Genomic DNA, 14265 nt, shown 5'->3' with positions numbered 1-14265 from the left:
TGAGACTAGCTTCTTTAAGAGTGCACCAGTACGCCTCTTCCCACTCTTTTTTTGCATGCGCCAGTGTTCTCTTATGCTCTTTCCTGGCTATCTGAATCAGGGATTGGGATTTGCCTTTGACGGCCTCTATTAGGAGAGAATTTGCCCGCCTGCATGAAGGGGTATACCAATCATGCATTCCCCTAGGTTTGTGGTGGGACGAGTTCCTCCCTGCAGAGCCCCTTACCCAAAAAACTTCACCTATGGACTTAACAGCTGCTTCAAAAATGGGTGTTGCCTTTTCGGCTAGCAAAGCTGGGTTAGTATTATCTAGTTCTATTTGTGAGGCCATAAGTAATTTGTCTATGGTGGAGAGTTTGGCAGCATCAGTAGCAATTTTATTCCACTTTAGACGTCTTCCACAGGAAGAAACAATTGTTTTGTATGGACAATTAGGTGGGGCTATAGATGCATTACTAAGCCAGGGATTCGTTAAGGATAGGGAAATTGAATTGTGGTCGCTCTCCACAGTGGGTATAACTACCATATCTTGGACCAGTCTCCAAAGTTTTAAGTCCAACAGAATATAATCAATCCTTAACGAATGGTCAACTCTGTTGAACATAGGAGCACCTAGGCGATCTGAAATTGTGCGACCATTCATAGCTCTTAAACCAAACTCCAGTGTCAGAGCATTTAGCTGTATTGCGCTACGTGACCATCTTTTCATGGGGGGGATAGTGAGTGTAGGGATACCCCATCTGCTGTCATCCTCACCTAGGCCTGAGATGTCCTCCATAGGGAGTGGCTCATAGGTGCAATTAAAGTCACCTGCTACTAGGGTATGGTCAGCTTCCGCATAGTCTCTAAGTTGTGCTTCGAGGTCAGATATCACCAATGAGATACACCCATTTTTTGTGCCTCTGGCGTAGGCCCTTAAGAATTGGTATTTTACCACCCAATCCTATTGGGTGGTAAAATACAGAATGCAGGTGTGCATGCACATCTGTGCATGCACACCTGTGCAATGTGACACACAGACATGCCCTTAGGGCATGTCTGTGTGCCACATGGCACACAAGTCCGGAATTGGGGTGCTAGAGGGTGGCAAAGTGACACCCCCTGCACCCTTGCAGGATTCGGTATTTACCGATTCTGTAAATACCGAATCTGTATTTCCCATTGTTTCCTAAGGGCTTCAAGGCCCATAGGAATCAATGGGAAATACAGATTCGGTATTTACAGAATCGGTAAATACCGACTCTTAAAGAATCGGTACATTTTTACCTACATCTGCCTCCTTCCAATTTACCGACTCTTAAATACCGATTCGGTATGAGTTGGTATTTAAAAGTCGGTAAATCGGAATTACCTATATTTGGCCCTGAGTGATTTTTCCAGAATCACAGGATGTTGCGCTGCCCAGACTCCAACCAAGATTCCCAGCTCTTCAATCACCAGCTCTGGCTGATGTGCCACATGCTTTCCAATCTTGTTTCCAAATGCATTGTTCTCTGTGTTAAATCTTTTCCCTCACACTGCAAGCTTTATCGCGATCACCACACAAAGTGAAAAAAGTATTTAATAATTATTTACTAAGTACGCTTCTTCACTCCTGTATTGTTTAGGTTCTGAAGAACAGGGAGTGTTTGAACATCTCCCTGATGTGTCTGATGATAAGAAACTGAAGTGTCATCCGGTGTCAAAAAATATGAGATGTCTGCACAAAATTTGGACAGGCATTACCTGCCTAAAGTGTTTATCATTCTGGCATGCATGCACAACAGCCAGATAAAATAAGTGTTGGGGGAAGTACAAATGATCGAATAAGAGACCAAATCATGTTGAGGTCAGGGAAGATCTGTGGTTCAAAGGAGGAACTGCAAATCCAGCAATGTGGTGCTAGTCACAAAACAAATTGAACAACCAAGCATGTGTGGCAGAATTAAGTCAGGGTCTACTAAGAAATCTGAGCTACAAGAGGTCAATGCTGAGGGTAGCTTTTAGATGTAGTAATGTGGGGCATTTGGCCAACAGCAAGGATGGTCCTGCAATTAAGTTTGAATGCATATTAGTGGGAATTAAGGGCATTAAGTTAAGTGTCCTAAGAGTGAACTAGCTCTACGCATTTGGATAAGGGTAAAAGGACAAACAAATAGGTAAATATGCTGACTGAACCCTTCCTGCTGCAAGTTTCTGATTCTGACATTAGTGTGTTTGGTGATGTTGGACCACCTTTGATTGTAGTTCCGGTGAACGACATTGAGGTGAAAATAATGATGGAATCTGGTGTGCATTTGCATTATTATTGGATGTCATATTTGAAAAATACTTTAAAGGAAAAGTTGTGTTGTTGGTACTTGTTTTTTTATATTAAACCTTTATCCTATGGAGGTAAACCCATAGAGTTGATTGGATATTTGAGGAACATTTCTGTTTTAAGGAAAATTAAATTAATGGTAAGTTTTATGTTCTGGTTGTTCATGACACCATGCTAAGCTGGCCCCATCAGGCTTTAATAGATATAAGGCTTCAAACAATTAATCAATAAATTCATACTTGAAAAGTCTATCTTGTCACCCGAAAGGGTATGTAGACACTTGTCGCAAATCTCAGTGGAAGAGCAAGGTGTTGTGCCCCTTCCCAAAGTTGCTCAGTTAGAGTGTGGTGCAGAGGTGGAGGGGGAAGTATTCCAGGCTTCGGCAGTGAGATGGGAGACGGAGCATCCTCTGGCATGGCAGCAGCATATGTGAGGGTGAGGTGTGAGGACAGGGTGTGCGGAGCAGAGGTTCCTTGGGAAGTGCAGGAGGTGGTTTATGGTGGTTGGTTCCCCTGGAAACAAGGTAGAAAAATAAAGTTTAATATGTCTAGAATCAGAATGTTAAAATACATCATTTAGTGAAGATGATGTTTACATTCTGTGGTTGAAAATCCCACTTTTTGAAAGTAGGTATTTTCTTGCTTAGCCATCCTGTGTGTCTGCTGGGGTGTGGGTTGACTGTCTGGCTTTGGAATGACAGGGGCTGGGGAGGTGTAGTAGCTCCAGAGAGCCTGATGGGTCAGGGTTGGGATCAATAGACCTGGGCTGAATTTAGAGTAGTGGGAGGAGATATCCTTGCACAATGACCTCTCCACCCCTTGCCAGGAAGCTGCACCAGTGAGGACAGAACTGGTTTGGGTACAGACACTCTCAGCCTTCGGAGAACAAAGGATTTGGTGGTATAAATATTGGGGCCCAGAACTTTAGAACTCTTTTGGACCAGGAAGACTGCCAAGAAGAAGAGCTGGAGAAGCTGTGAGGAGGTACTACCTCTTTGCTGTGTGCTTTGCTGTGTTGGCCTGCAGTGATTGCTTCTGTCTTGGGCAGTGAAAGAACTGGACTTGACTATCTGCAATCTATCTAAATTGTGAGTTTCTAAAAGGGCTTGAGGTAGAGCTTGCTCCCTGTTCAAGAATTCTCAGGATTAGCAAGGACTTCAAGCTCCTCTGTCCTCACAACTTGGGACTGTGTGCTTTGTCTGCAATAGAAGAAAAAGAAACCTGAAGCCATCTATGATGCTGCTGATGACTCTGTGTCCTGAAGGCTCCACAGAGGGCACAGCCACAATGCTGCACGCAACCATGGTCTGACCAATGACACCTGTAGACACCGCTGCTTGCTCCGCAACCTGTGGACAATGCACTCCACACCTCTTTGCTTTACACCGTTGCCCTGGCATCCCCGATAACAAAGCCTCACGTCAACATTGATGCCTCTGCTTGCACCTTGGTTCGAGGGCACCGCTTGTGAGTTACACAATGCACCGTCCTCATCCTACAACCCTAGCCTTGGCCTACCGACACCTGGACCACCGACTACAGTTTATCAGCCAACGACATCGCTTCACCAATGATGATGACGCTGCTAGCACCATGACCTGCCAGCACCACGAAGAGCACAACATCACTTGCACAGCATCACTTTGCAACGCAAGCCTGGTCTTACCGATGCTGCTGGATGACTGTCACTGAGCTGCTGCCTGAACCGTGACCTGAGGGCACAGCACGCCACACTGCTGCACTTTGCACCACAGCACCCAATGCCTGCTGATGCCAGTGCTCCCGACTTCAACTGTGAGGGGTTTGATCTGCTGTGTGTGTGACTTCAAGGGCCCAATGACTCCTGCACCAACCCCCTGAACCGAGACCTGCATTCGCCATGCTTTCTGAGCTACATGAGGGGTCGCCGATGCCCTGCATTTCTAAAGGTACTGTTTTCCTAGTCTTCCCGACACTGTAGCTGGCCACAATGCTGCAGTCAGCCAGAACTGTTTGGATTTGTTGTTCACAACGCTATGATAGCCCCAGATGGCGCTATCAACTTTAAAGAACTTTATTGCAAGTTTATTTTGATGACTGAAGATTTCTAAGTACTCTAGTTTGCATTTTTATAATTTTTGGTCTCGTCTTAAGTATATTAAAATATTGGATATTTTTCTAAACTTTTGTGGTGTCTTTTTGTAGTGCTTACACTGTGTTACTGTTGGTAATGTCCAAATGCTTTACACACTGCCTGTAAGATAAGCGTGACAGCTCGTGCCAAGCAACCAAGGGGGTGAGCAGAGATTATTTTAGGTGTATAACTCCCTTATCCTGACTAGAAGAAAAGGTCCCTACTTGGACAAAGGTGGGAACTCTTGGCAACTTGTGACCCCCGTTACTAACAAGGGGTCTGACCTTGCGGCGTTTCCAGGTGTTAGGAAAGGTGGCTGTTGTTATAGTAGCATTGAGTATGGGCATGAATTGGCGACTGATCTTGTCTCTTCAGAGTCATGGGGGCAGGGGTCGGTGAGTGCTCCCAAGTAGATGGATGCATTAGAGTGGTTGTGTTTGGTGTGCTGAGTTGTTCTCATATGGTGAGCATGTGTCAATTTGAGCCAGAGGAGGTTGGAGAGTTTTGGAATGAAGGTTTTTGAATGGTTGCTATCTTGTTGTGGAAGCAATTTGTGAGGGTGTTGCAGAGTTCCTGTGATGAAGAGATAGAGTTTTCGGTGGCTGACAGGCAGGTGACCTCTCTCACGATGGGTAAGTGTTCTGTGGATTGACTGGTGCTAGTCTTGATACAGTGCGTCAGGACCTCTTTTTTGTGATTTTGATCTGTCAGTGGTAGTTGTTGAGGGGTTATTTGAAAATTGACTTGGTAATTGTGCTTCCTGTTGGTTAGTCATATTCTTTCCAGTTGTTTGAAACTGCGTTTTGACAAGATGAGTTTTGGGTTGTAACAGCTGGCTTGTTTGGAGGGTCTGGACATTTTGGCTGGTTTAACAAAAGTGGCTTGGTCAATGAAATTAGTGATCCTGTCATGGAAGTTTGGTGCTGCCATCCAAGTTGGTGGTGTCTTTTGGCTGTGCGGTTCAGAGGGCATCAGTCCATGGTTGTTGAGTGACGTTGGACCAACTACGGAAGGGGATGCTGTAATGGTTGGGGTGCTGTCTGGGCAGATCAATCAAAAGTAAAGTGTATGATGGAAGGTCCGAAAAGGTGAGCTCCGAGGTGTGGCTGTATCTGATTCTGTTGCGAGATCTGAAGATGAGTTCCAGCTTGTGCCCTGCTTTGTGCATGGGATCAGGTACCAGCTTTCACAAGTTCTTGGAAATATATAGACATACACTTAGGGCAAAAAGTGGGATAGGTATGCTCAGACATGGGGCCATTGCTCACTGTGCCACTGGATTCAAGCTAGCCTGGCTGATGAAGGGTGACATACCCTGAAAACAGTCACAGGATGCTTGTTTCCAGTCGAGGGAGGACCTGGCCTGGCAGTTCTATCTGGACTGTTCCCAAGGGGCACAGGGTCAAGACTGATTTGCATATGGCTGGGTCCAAACTGGGGTGTTGTAGTAAGCAAAAGAACAATGGATTTAACTTAGAACTTTTCACTCGGGGAGAATGTTTGCATTGTCAGCATTTCATCCATCATTTGTTTGCTGTAACACTATGATAAAGCATGACATCTCTCAGGGTGTGTGAGGGACCTTGCTCTTTATAAGAGCTCTCCCTCCTTTAGCCCTTCTCCTACCTAGTTCCGTATCTCTTCTCTCCCCCTTCTCTCTCTTTCTCCTGTTGTTGATCGAGACCAGGAGAAGAACCTGTTTCTTCTAGCTAGAAGGAAGTTAAACATTAAGGCAGTGAATATGTTTACAAATAATGTAAACAGCAAATTTGTGTTTTGCAAATATGTATGTTAGACCTGGCACCATTGACGTGTGTCTCCCTTCCATTTTTGCTGTTGCCTCATGTGTTATTGTAGGAGTAGGTTGCTTTGGGCACTGTGCCATTGCTATCCAGTGCCACAGTGCAAGTGCTCCCTACTGTAAATTGATGTATTTATCAGTGGTTACATGTTTGGCTATTTGGTTTACTTGTAAGACCCTAGACTAGTGCACTGATTGTTGCCAGGGCAAGTAAATCCAAATGCTGCTGGTGGGCCTGCAGCACTGGTTGTGCCACCCACAGAAGCAGCCTTGTAAAATGTGTCTAAGGTCTGTCATTGCAGAGCCTCCGTGCAGTTTCGTACTGTCATTCTGACTGGGCAAGTGACCCCACTTCCCAGTCCCTAAACCTTCAATTTTCTTCATCTCAGTCACCCCTATAGTAGGCAAAGGGCAGGGTGCATTTTAAGTATACGGTAGGACAAGCCCTGATGTGTGTGGCATGTCCTAATAGAGAATTACAGCCAGTTTCGTTTTTTCACTATTGCAATGCTACCTGTTCTCCATAGGCCAGAATGGGCTGTAGAGTTATTACATTTTATAATCCTAAACAGAGAACAGAGAACATGGTAGAAATTCGAGTTTAGTATGCCTGAACTCAGAATAATAAAATGCATCTTTTAGTGAAGTTGGTTTTAATATTCTGTGTTTGCAAATACCACTTTTAGAAAGTAGGTATTAGGTATTTGCTTGTCTAACCAGTCAAACCTGCCTCTACTAGGTTGTGTATTCCTTTGTCTGGTTTTGTGAGTGACAGGGCTGGTGGATTCCAAGAAACAGGCTGAGTCACCCAGTGGTGAACAGAGAGATCTGCATCTAGATGGGAGGGAGGAATTGCACCTGAACCTTGATTAGGGCTGTGCCTGCCTTCCACAATGCTGGCTCGACCTCCTGGGGAGCGGCTGATGTCTCTGCCCTGAACAATGAAAGAAGAGAAGGAGTCCTGTAAACAAAGTGCTCCAGGACTGTACTTGCCTACCACAATGTTGACTCCACCTGCTGTGGGGTGTCTGATGTTTCTGCCCTGCACTGTGAAAGGAAAGGAGAAGTCTGGTAAACAGAGTGCTTTAGAACTGGTTTGGACAGGGCAAATGCCCCTCTCCCCTCAGAGAACACAATATTTTGGGGTATAGATATAGGGACCCTGATCCCATGAAATTAGATCACTTTTGTACTACAAGAAGAAACCTTTACTGAGGAGAGGAACCTGAAGAAACTGAGGAGAGACTATTCCCAAGCTGAAGTGCTGCTTGGAGTATTGGCCTGCAGTGGTTGCCTGACTGCCAAAGGAAGGAGAAAGGAATGTTGTGTACTTTTCTCTCAACTTGTGAAGATTCCCCAAGGGCTTGAAAAAGAGATTGCCTCCTGCTGAAATCTCAGGGACAACAGACTTCAACCCCCTGCTCCCCAGAGTTTTTTTGCAAGTGCCTGCTGCTGTTTTGGGCCTTCTGAGGAAATGCGTGTCGCAAGGAGCTGGAAGCGCGAATCAATGAGAAGAAGCGTGTCGTCGTCACTGTGCTTGCCGTCACAACTCCGAAGGAGGGTGTTGCCGCTGGAAATGTTGCACTGCACCGCATCGGAGAGAAGCATGCCACAACAAAGAGGAAGCGTGTCGCCGTTGCTGCTGCTGCCGTTGCAACTCCGACGGAGGGTGTCGCCGCTGTAGTTGTCGCACTGCACAGCATCAGGAGAAGAATCTCACAATGAGGTCGGAGTGTTTCGCCGTCGATGTGTCTGCCGTCGCAACTTCGAAGGAGGGTGTCGCCTCTGGAACTGTCGCATATCACTGCATCGACCAAGAGCACCTCACATCCCCGAGCAGCACACCACCATCAGAGCTTCTACCTTCGCATCTTAGTTGTCGCCGCTGTTGTTGTCACTTCGAGCGGAAGCTACACTCATCGTGGGAGAAAAGCGTCGCTGCTGGAGCTGCTGCCATCGCATCGTAAGGGTGTCATCGCTGCAGTCTACATATCAAACTGAGAACTTCTCGCATCCCCGAGAAGCGTGCCGCATCTGGAAGATCTTCACATCTTTATTTCTTTGTATCTGAACTTTGCCGCATTCCCATTGCTGCTACATAGCTTGTCGTGGAAGCGCAATGCAACCTAAGGTACATTGACGCAAAGTGTTGCATCTAAGAACTGAACTGAACTAAGCTTACATCTACCATCTGAAAGTAATAGTATTGTGTATTTTTGTCGTTTATGGTCTTTTGGTAACTCTATATAAAGTATACTTATTTTTATATAAAACCTGTGTGGTGTCCATTTGTAATGTTGTCACTGGGTTACGATATGTGGTCACAACTGCTTAACTTACAACGCCTCTGAAGTAAAGCCTGTCTGCTCGTTCCAAGCTACCAAGGGGGTGAGAATGGGTTATTTTAGGAGTGTAATCCCCTTATCCTGACTAGAGGAGAGGGTCCCTATTTGTCACAATTACCTACCTGTGCCAATTAGAGACCCCCAAATCTAAAAATGTTTATGTATTTTATACCAGTAACACATTCATGTGCTACCTCTAGGCACATTTCATTAGCAAATAGAAAGCTGAGCTGAGTTTCTAAGGTGGATCAGACGTCTATACCTGTATAAGAAAACATATTCCTATTGTTCTCTTTAATGTAACCACGCTATTTGAGCCCAGAGAACCACCTACATAATGCACGTACATGATATGCATGCCAGATAGCAATAAAGGCAGCCAGCGAAGGCAGCTTGTCTCCCAGCAGCCTCCATTAGAAAGGATGCTATGACTGTGTGTGTCTCATTCTCCCAGGTGTGAAGGTCCACTCTGATCCTTAGCTCTCTCTGCATAGATTGTATAAGATAACTAAAAAGCTTCATTGAACACCAGAATAAACACTCACCATGGAGTGGAGAAATGTCCTTGAGCTATTTCATTCCATTAGGTAATGTTGCTTCAAAAAGACACAATGAAACATGCAATCATATATTTTCTAGAACATCTGTAATTTCATAATTATGATTTAAAAATTAAATGATCAACTCTAAGAAAACACCATGAATATTTTTATACATGCTTGATTATAACAGTTCCAAAGCAGAACAATATCAAAAGAATGGTACTAAATATAATCATATTCAGTTTTGATTAAATGAATAGCATTTGTTGGTCACACAAATGAAATCACTGTGACTTATACTTACAGTTATTCTGAAAACTGTGTAAAATGACCTGTACTCTTTACTTATTTAACTGATATTTGTATTTCGAGCATGGTATACATCTCCAATATATATATTGTTTTTTTCTGTTACAAACATGCCAAGAAGTGAGGTTGTGCTAATTAAAGATTTGTGTACATCAATTGTAGATATCTGATTTTTTAAATTTGGAAACAGGTTTTTGCATTAAGTACTGTTTTGTATTCATATCCGGCCTCCAAAGGATGATGTAACATTTAGGAATGAAGATACAACCCAATAGTCCTGCACTCGATGACAAGATGGCAAAGATCTCCACGGCCACCAAATACTTTCCATTGGTGCTGAGATACGCTGGGATAAAGGAGACCCAGACCGTTAGAAACACAAGCATGCTGAAGGTGAGGAACTTGGCCTCATTGAAACTCTGAGGCAAATTACGGGCATAAAATGCAACCACAAAGCTGAGAGTGGCCAACAAGCCCAGATATCCCAACATCAGATAGAAGAAGAGAACGGAGCCCTCGTCACACTGGATGATGGTGGTGTCACCCATCTGTATCTTCACTGGGAACGGAGGATCAAGGAGCAGCCAGACTGTGGAAATCAGGACTGGAGCAACTGAGCACAGAAGGACCACTGCACTGGGGACTCTGGTCCCAAGCCACCTTGAAGAGCGGCTGGAGGGATCGCGAGCATTGAACGCTATAATCACAGTGATGGTCTTGGCCAGAATTGTGGAAATGCTGATGGAAAAGATGATTCCAAATGAGTTTTGGCGGATCATGCAGGTGGCCCTCATTGGATGGCCAATGAAGGTGAAGGGACAGAGGAAGCAGAGCATGAGGGCAATGAGAAGCATGTAGCTGAGCTCTCGATTGTTTGCTTTGACAATTGGTGTGTCCTGGTACTTCTTGAAGATGCAGAGAACAAGAAGAGTGACTAGTAAAAGGAGGCTGGCGAGGCATGAGAGTGTGATTCCTAAAGGTTCCTCAAGGGACAGGAACTGGATAGTTGTGAGATCACATCGTGTTCTGTCCTCATTGGGCCATTGGTCTTCAGGACAAGGCCAGCAGTCTCGGGAATCTGAAGTAAAGAAGGGAGCTGGTTACTGATTGCAATCTTTCTACTTAGTGTCACATTTATCTTAGAGAGAAAGGTGCAGCTTTTGTGAGTCACAAAATCACCATTCCTTCAGTTGTCTTTTCTGTGTCCCATTGGGAGGAAAAGACTGAGAAAAAAGTGGGTTCTCACTACCACCCCTCCACACAGTAAACTATGGTATGGAGGAGTAAAGCCTGGAGACTTACACTTCTACAAGAGACACTATCAAGTTGTTTTATGTGGGGCAATGCCCAGCCAGTACTGAGAGTTATTACCATCAACAAGATATGTCAACTAATCAAAAGTATACACTATGCTATTGTGTTTTAAAAACGAAACAATAATTAGCTTAACAATAAAAAGTGCTTCCTAAATGTTTTAGAACCATAACCCAATTTTTAGACTGACTAACCTTTGTGTCCCACTTGCCTTCAAAGGATATGATTCGGAGGATGCAGTCACTGACTGCACCCACCTGCAAGGGGATCTCTAATCCCCTTTAAAAGTGCAGGCAGGTTGCCGCCTGCACTGTGAAAACATGGAGTGACCGCAAGTTGCTGCTCTGTGTTTTCACATGACTGTGCTGACTTCAGGTCAGCGTGAGTTTGGGCTGCCCTGGGGGCAGAACATTCATCTAAATGGGGTACGTTGTCATTGTTTTCACCTGGCGCAACTTTTAAAAGGTGTGCCAAAAAGGTGCGCCATTGCAAACAATGACAATGCATAATACGGCCCCCAATTTAGATAATAGTGTTGGCCTGGTGGTTTCATAGCGGTGGTCTGCTGATGCTGTGAGTCTGTTTTGGGACACCGTGAGCATTGCCCTGCATCTGTGGCTGTAGTAATGATGCTAACATCACACACCTGATGTTGATTGGACACTTGTTAACACCTGGCTTCTATGCTATAAACACACACAATTTAAGACCATGATCTTCTGCCATTCCACAGCACCACAACACTGAAGCTGATAGCCAGAAGTCAAGCAGGGTTTTTTTGTTCTCTCTATTTATTCTCTCTCTATTTAATTTAATATGTTCCCTTTTATTCATTTGATATCAATTAAGTACAATGCCTGGCCCCACACATCCCTGTTTTACAGATGGAGAATTGTCATTCATGCTGGATTAAATCATAATAGTAGAGCCACAAGTGTTTGGAGCACAAGTCCAAAATACACCCCGTCTCAGAAAAGGATGACTGGATCCGAATAGTTGGAAGATTTAATGCTGTAGCTAACAATCTGTGCACAAAAGATGAAATTAGGAAGACGTGTGGGGGAGAGTGTGTTCCTCGGCCTCCAAGCAGCACATGCTGGCGCAGAGAACCGGTAGTAGTTCCCCCAGCTCCCTATTGCATTTCAAGTTCTTGTCCATCCTATGTCCTGAAGTCTTGACAGGAATCCCTGGTGGATTGGAGAGTGGTAAATTACATCTTTTATTGTGTCACCAAACACAAATCTCCTGTTTGCGTTGACGTTAGTCATGTTTTTGGAATAGAAACCTAAATATAGCAGTGATATGTTCTTTTGTTTGTTTAAATGTATTAAGTTGTAAATAAGAAACAGCTTTCAATATCCATCAAAATTGACAGGATGTTATGGAGCTTGTAATTGTTTATACTCCAAATAACATATATGTTTCCCATAGTAAATGTCTGTTTTGTTACTACTGCAGATTTACAGAAGGTATGTTCAAGGAACAATGTTGCAGGTGTTACAAATATGGAGTGAAAAAGCTACAACTACCATGATGCCTTGTTTCTGTGTAGGTAAAATATATTCCCATTTAATTTAGCTCACTCTCCCCTTTCTCAACAAATGTTGCTGTATGTTAATTTGTCATTCATTCATCAATCTCTATTTAATGCCCTCTTTTGAAAATAGTTTGTGGTATTTTTAGAATCATGTCATGTAGATGAAGTGAGGCCATTTATTGGAAGGATTTCAAATGCTGCAGTATAATACTAAGTGTTGATTCAAGCTCATTGTGAATGCTGTTGTAAATGACATTCTGGCTCTATGAATCGTGTAATTAGGGAGTCCTTCAAATACATGGTAATTTCTGAAAGCAAATGGTATTTTGCCGTGAGCAAGGCTCGGAAGCAGGGCTGAAATGCATTGGGAGAGATGTATTGTTGCTGGCTAACCAAGGATTATATATTGTTTAATAAAGTACTTGAACTCCTCAGAATTTGCCTTCAAAGCTTTTCTTTGCCAGAGAAGTTTTGTGCCGAGGAAAAAGGGGGTCTTAAAATGCGTTTTCTCCATGTTAATTTCCATAGGAACATTTGTTGCGGCTACAGCCTGTACTGCTGAATGGAATTATACCAAATTTGGAAGAGAGGTAGCTCTTGGTCCAGAGTGCACTCTTTGCATGGTGTAAATCTGTTACCTAGTACCTGTAGAGGCGGGTGCCGCTCGTAGACGTAGCCGAGGAAGGACTTGGAACTCTTCTGTGCCCTGGAGAGAGGAAAGCAGCAGCGGGGATACCTGTAACAGCACCGGTTGCCAGCGGGACTGCGAGTCCCAGGCCTCCAAGCGGCAGAGCAAACCCCGCACCTGGAAACTCTTCCCGGCTGGTCACGCCCCCGCGCCCTGAGCAGCCAAGAAAGCGATTCGCGGCCCCCGCTTCACGGGAGCCGCTCGTAGACGCGTGTGAGGAGGAGGAAGGACTTGGAACTCTTCTGTGCCCTGGAGAGAGGAAAGCAGCAGCGGGGATACCTGTAACAGCACCGGCAGCCAGCGGGACTGTGAGTCCCAGGCCTCCAAGCGGCAGAGCAAACGCCGCACCTGGAGACTCTTCCCGGCTGGTCCCACCCACCCGCCCTGATCTGCTACAAAACCAACCACACAGACGCGCATCACAGGACGCGCGCGGGCGGTCGCCGGGCTAAGCCCGGGCAAAGGGCGGGCCGTTTTAGGCCGTTAGAGGTCGGTAGAGATCGGACCGGGCCATCCCTCTGACGCCCTCCCCCTTCACCACTCTTCTCTCTTCGTCTGTGACTTATGTCCTACAGGCGCCCTACACACATGGCCCACAGAGAATCCAGAAGTAAGGCCGCCCAACAGATTTCTGGCACTATGGAAAAATTTCTTACCAAGGCTAATGTTGTGGTTAACAAAGGACTCACTGTGCTAGAAAGACAAACTGAGGAGGGTACAGATAACCTGTCATTGGCTTCTCCAGGTTCCTCAATTAATGCTAGCACACCTCTACTGCTTGATACCACCCATCTGTCGCTTATGGACAGTATTGATCAGACTATTGAGTCAGTCCTACAACAACTGAGGACACCTTCAACTTCCCATAGGGATAGAGACTCATTACGCCTCTCTGGGGTTGTAGAACCCTCCCCCAACGTTGATTGTGCAGAGATAGAGATGCAGCAGGGGGGACCAGTTGTAGCTTCAACTGAACATAAGAGTAGTAGGGGGGACCATCCGTCCAAAAGGAAGAGGTAAAGGAAGCCAAAAGGCACCAAAAGGGATAAAGTTGACCCAATAATGCCTGCTCAAGACGACAACATAGACATTGCGGCCTCTCCTGGGGTTGCACCCACGAGGAACAGGACAGAACTTTCCAGCTCCCCATTAGCTCCATCTCTACCGGTGTGCACGGGGCCATTTATTTTTGGTGGGGTCCCTTCTAACACCACAGATTTGCTCACTAGCTCACTTACAGATATCTTTAGAAATCTCCTGAATCCCCTGTCTGTTAAACTAGACTCTATAGAGGCCAGATTGACGGCCAAAGAAAAAC

At 45.1% G+C, this 14265-nt stretch overlaps 1 protein-coding gene across 1 annotated transcript in view; it reads right to left on the bottom strand.

The window, feature by feature from the left end:
- Positions 1-9560: 9560 nt before the first annotated feature.
- The window catches only part of LOC147718201 (vomeronasal type-2 receptor 116-like), a 144126-nt gene continuing 139421 nt past the window's right edge, over positions 9561-14265 (bottom strand). The window contains exon 2 of the mRNA XM_086967164.1: positions 9561-10486. Within this exon, the coding sequence (XP_086823290.1) occupies positions 9561-10486 (926 nt within the window). The remainder of the gene's footprint in view (positions 10487-14265) is intronic.

The sequence above is a fragment of the Lissotriton vulgaris genome, chromosome 4_1 (genome assembly GCF_964263255.1).
Source record: "Lissotriton vulgaris chromosome 4_1, aLisVul1.2, whole genome shotgun sequence".
Classification (NCBI taxonomy): Eukaryota; Metazoa; Chordata; class Amphibia; order Caudata; family Salamandridae; genus Lissotriton; species Lissotriton vulgaris.
Note: the sequence above shows the minus strand (reverse complement) of the source record. Positions and strands in the feature narration are given on the sequence as shown.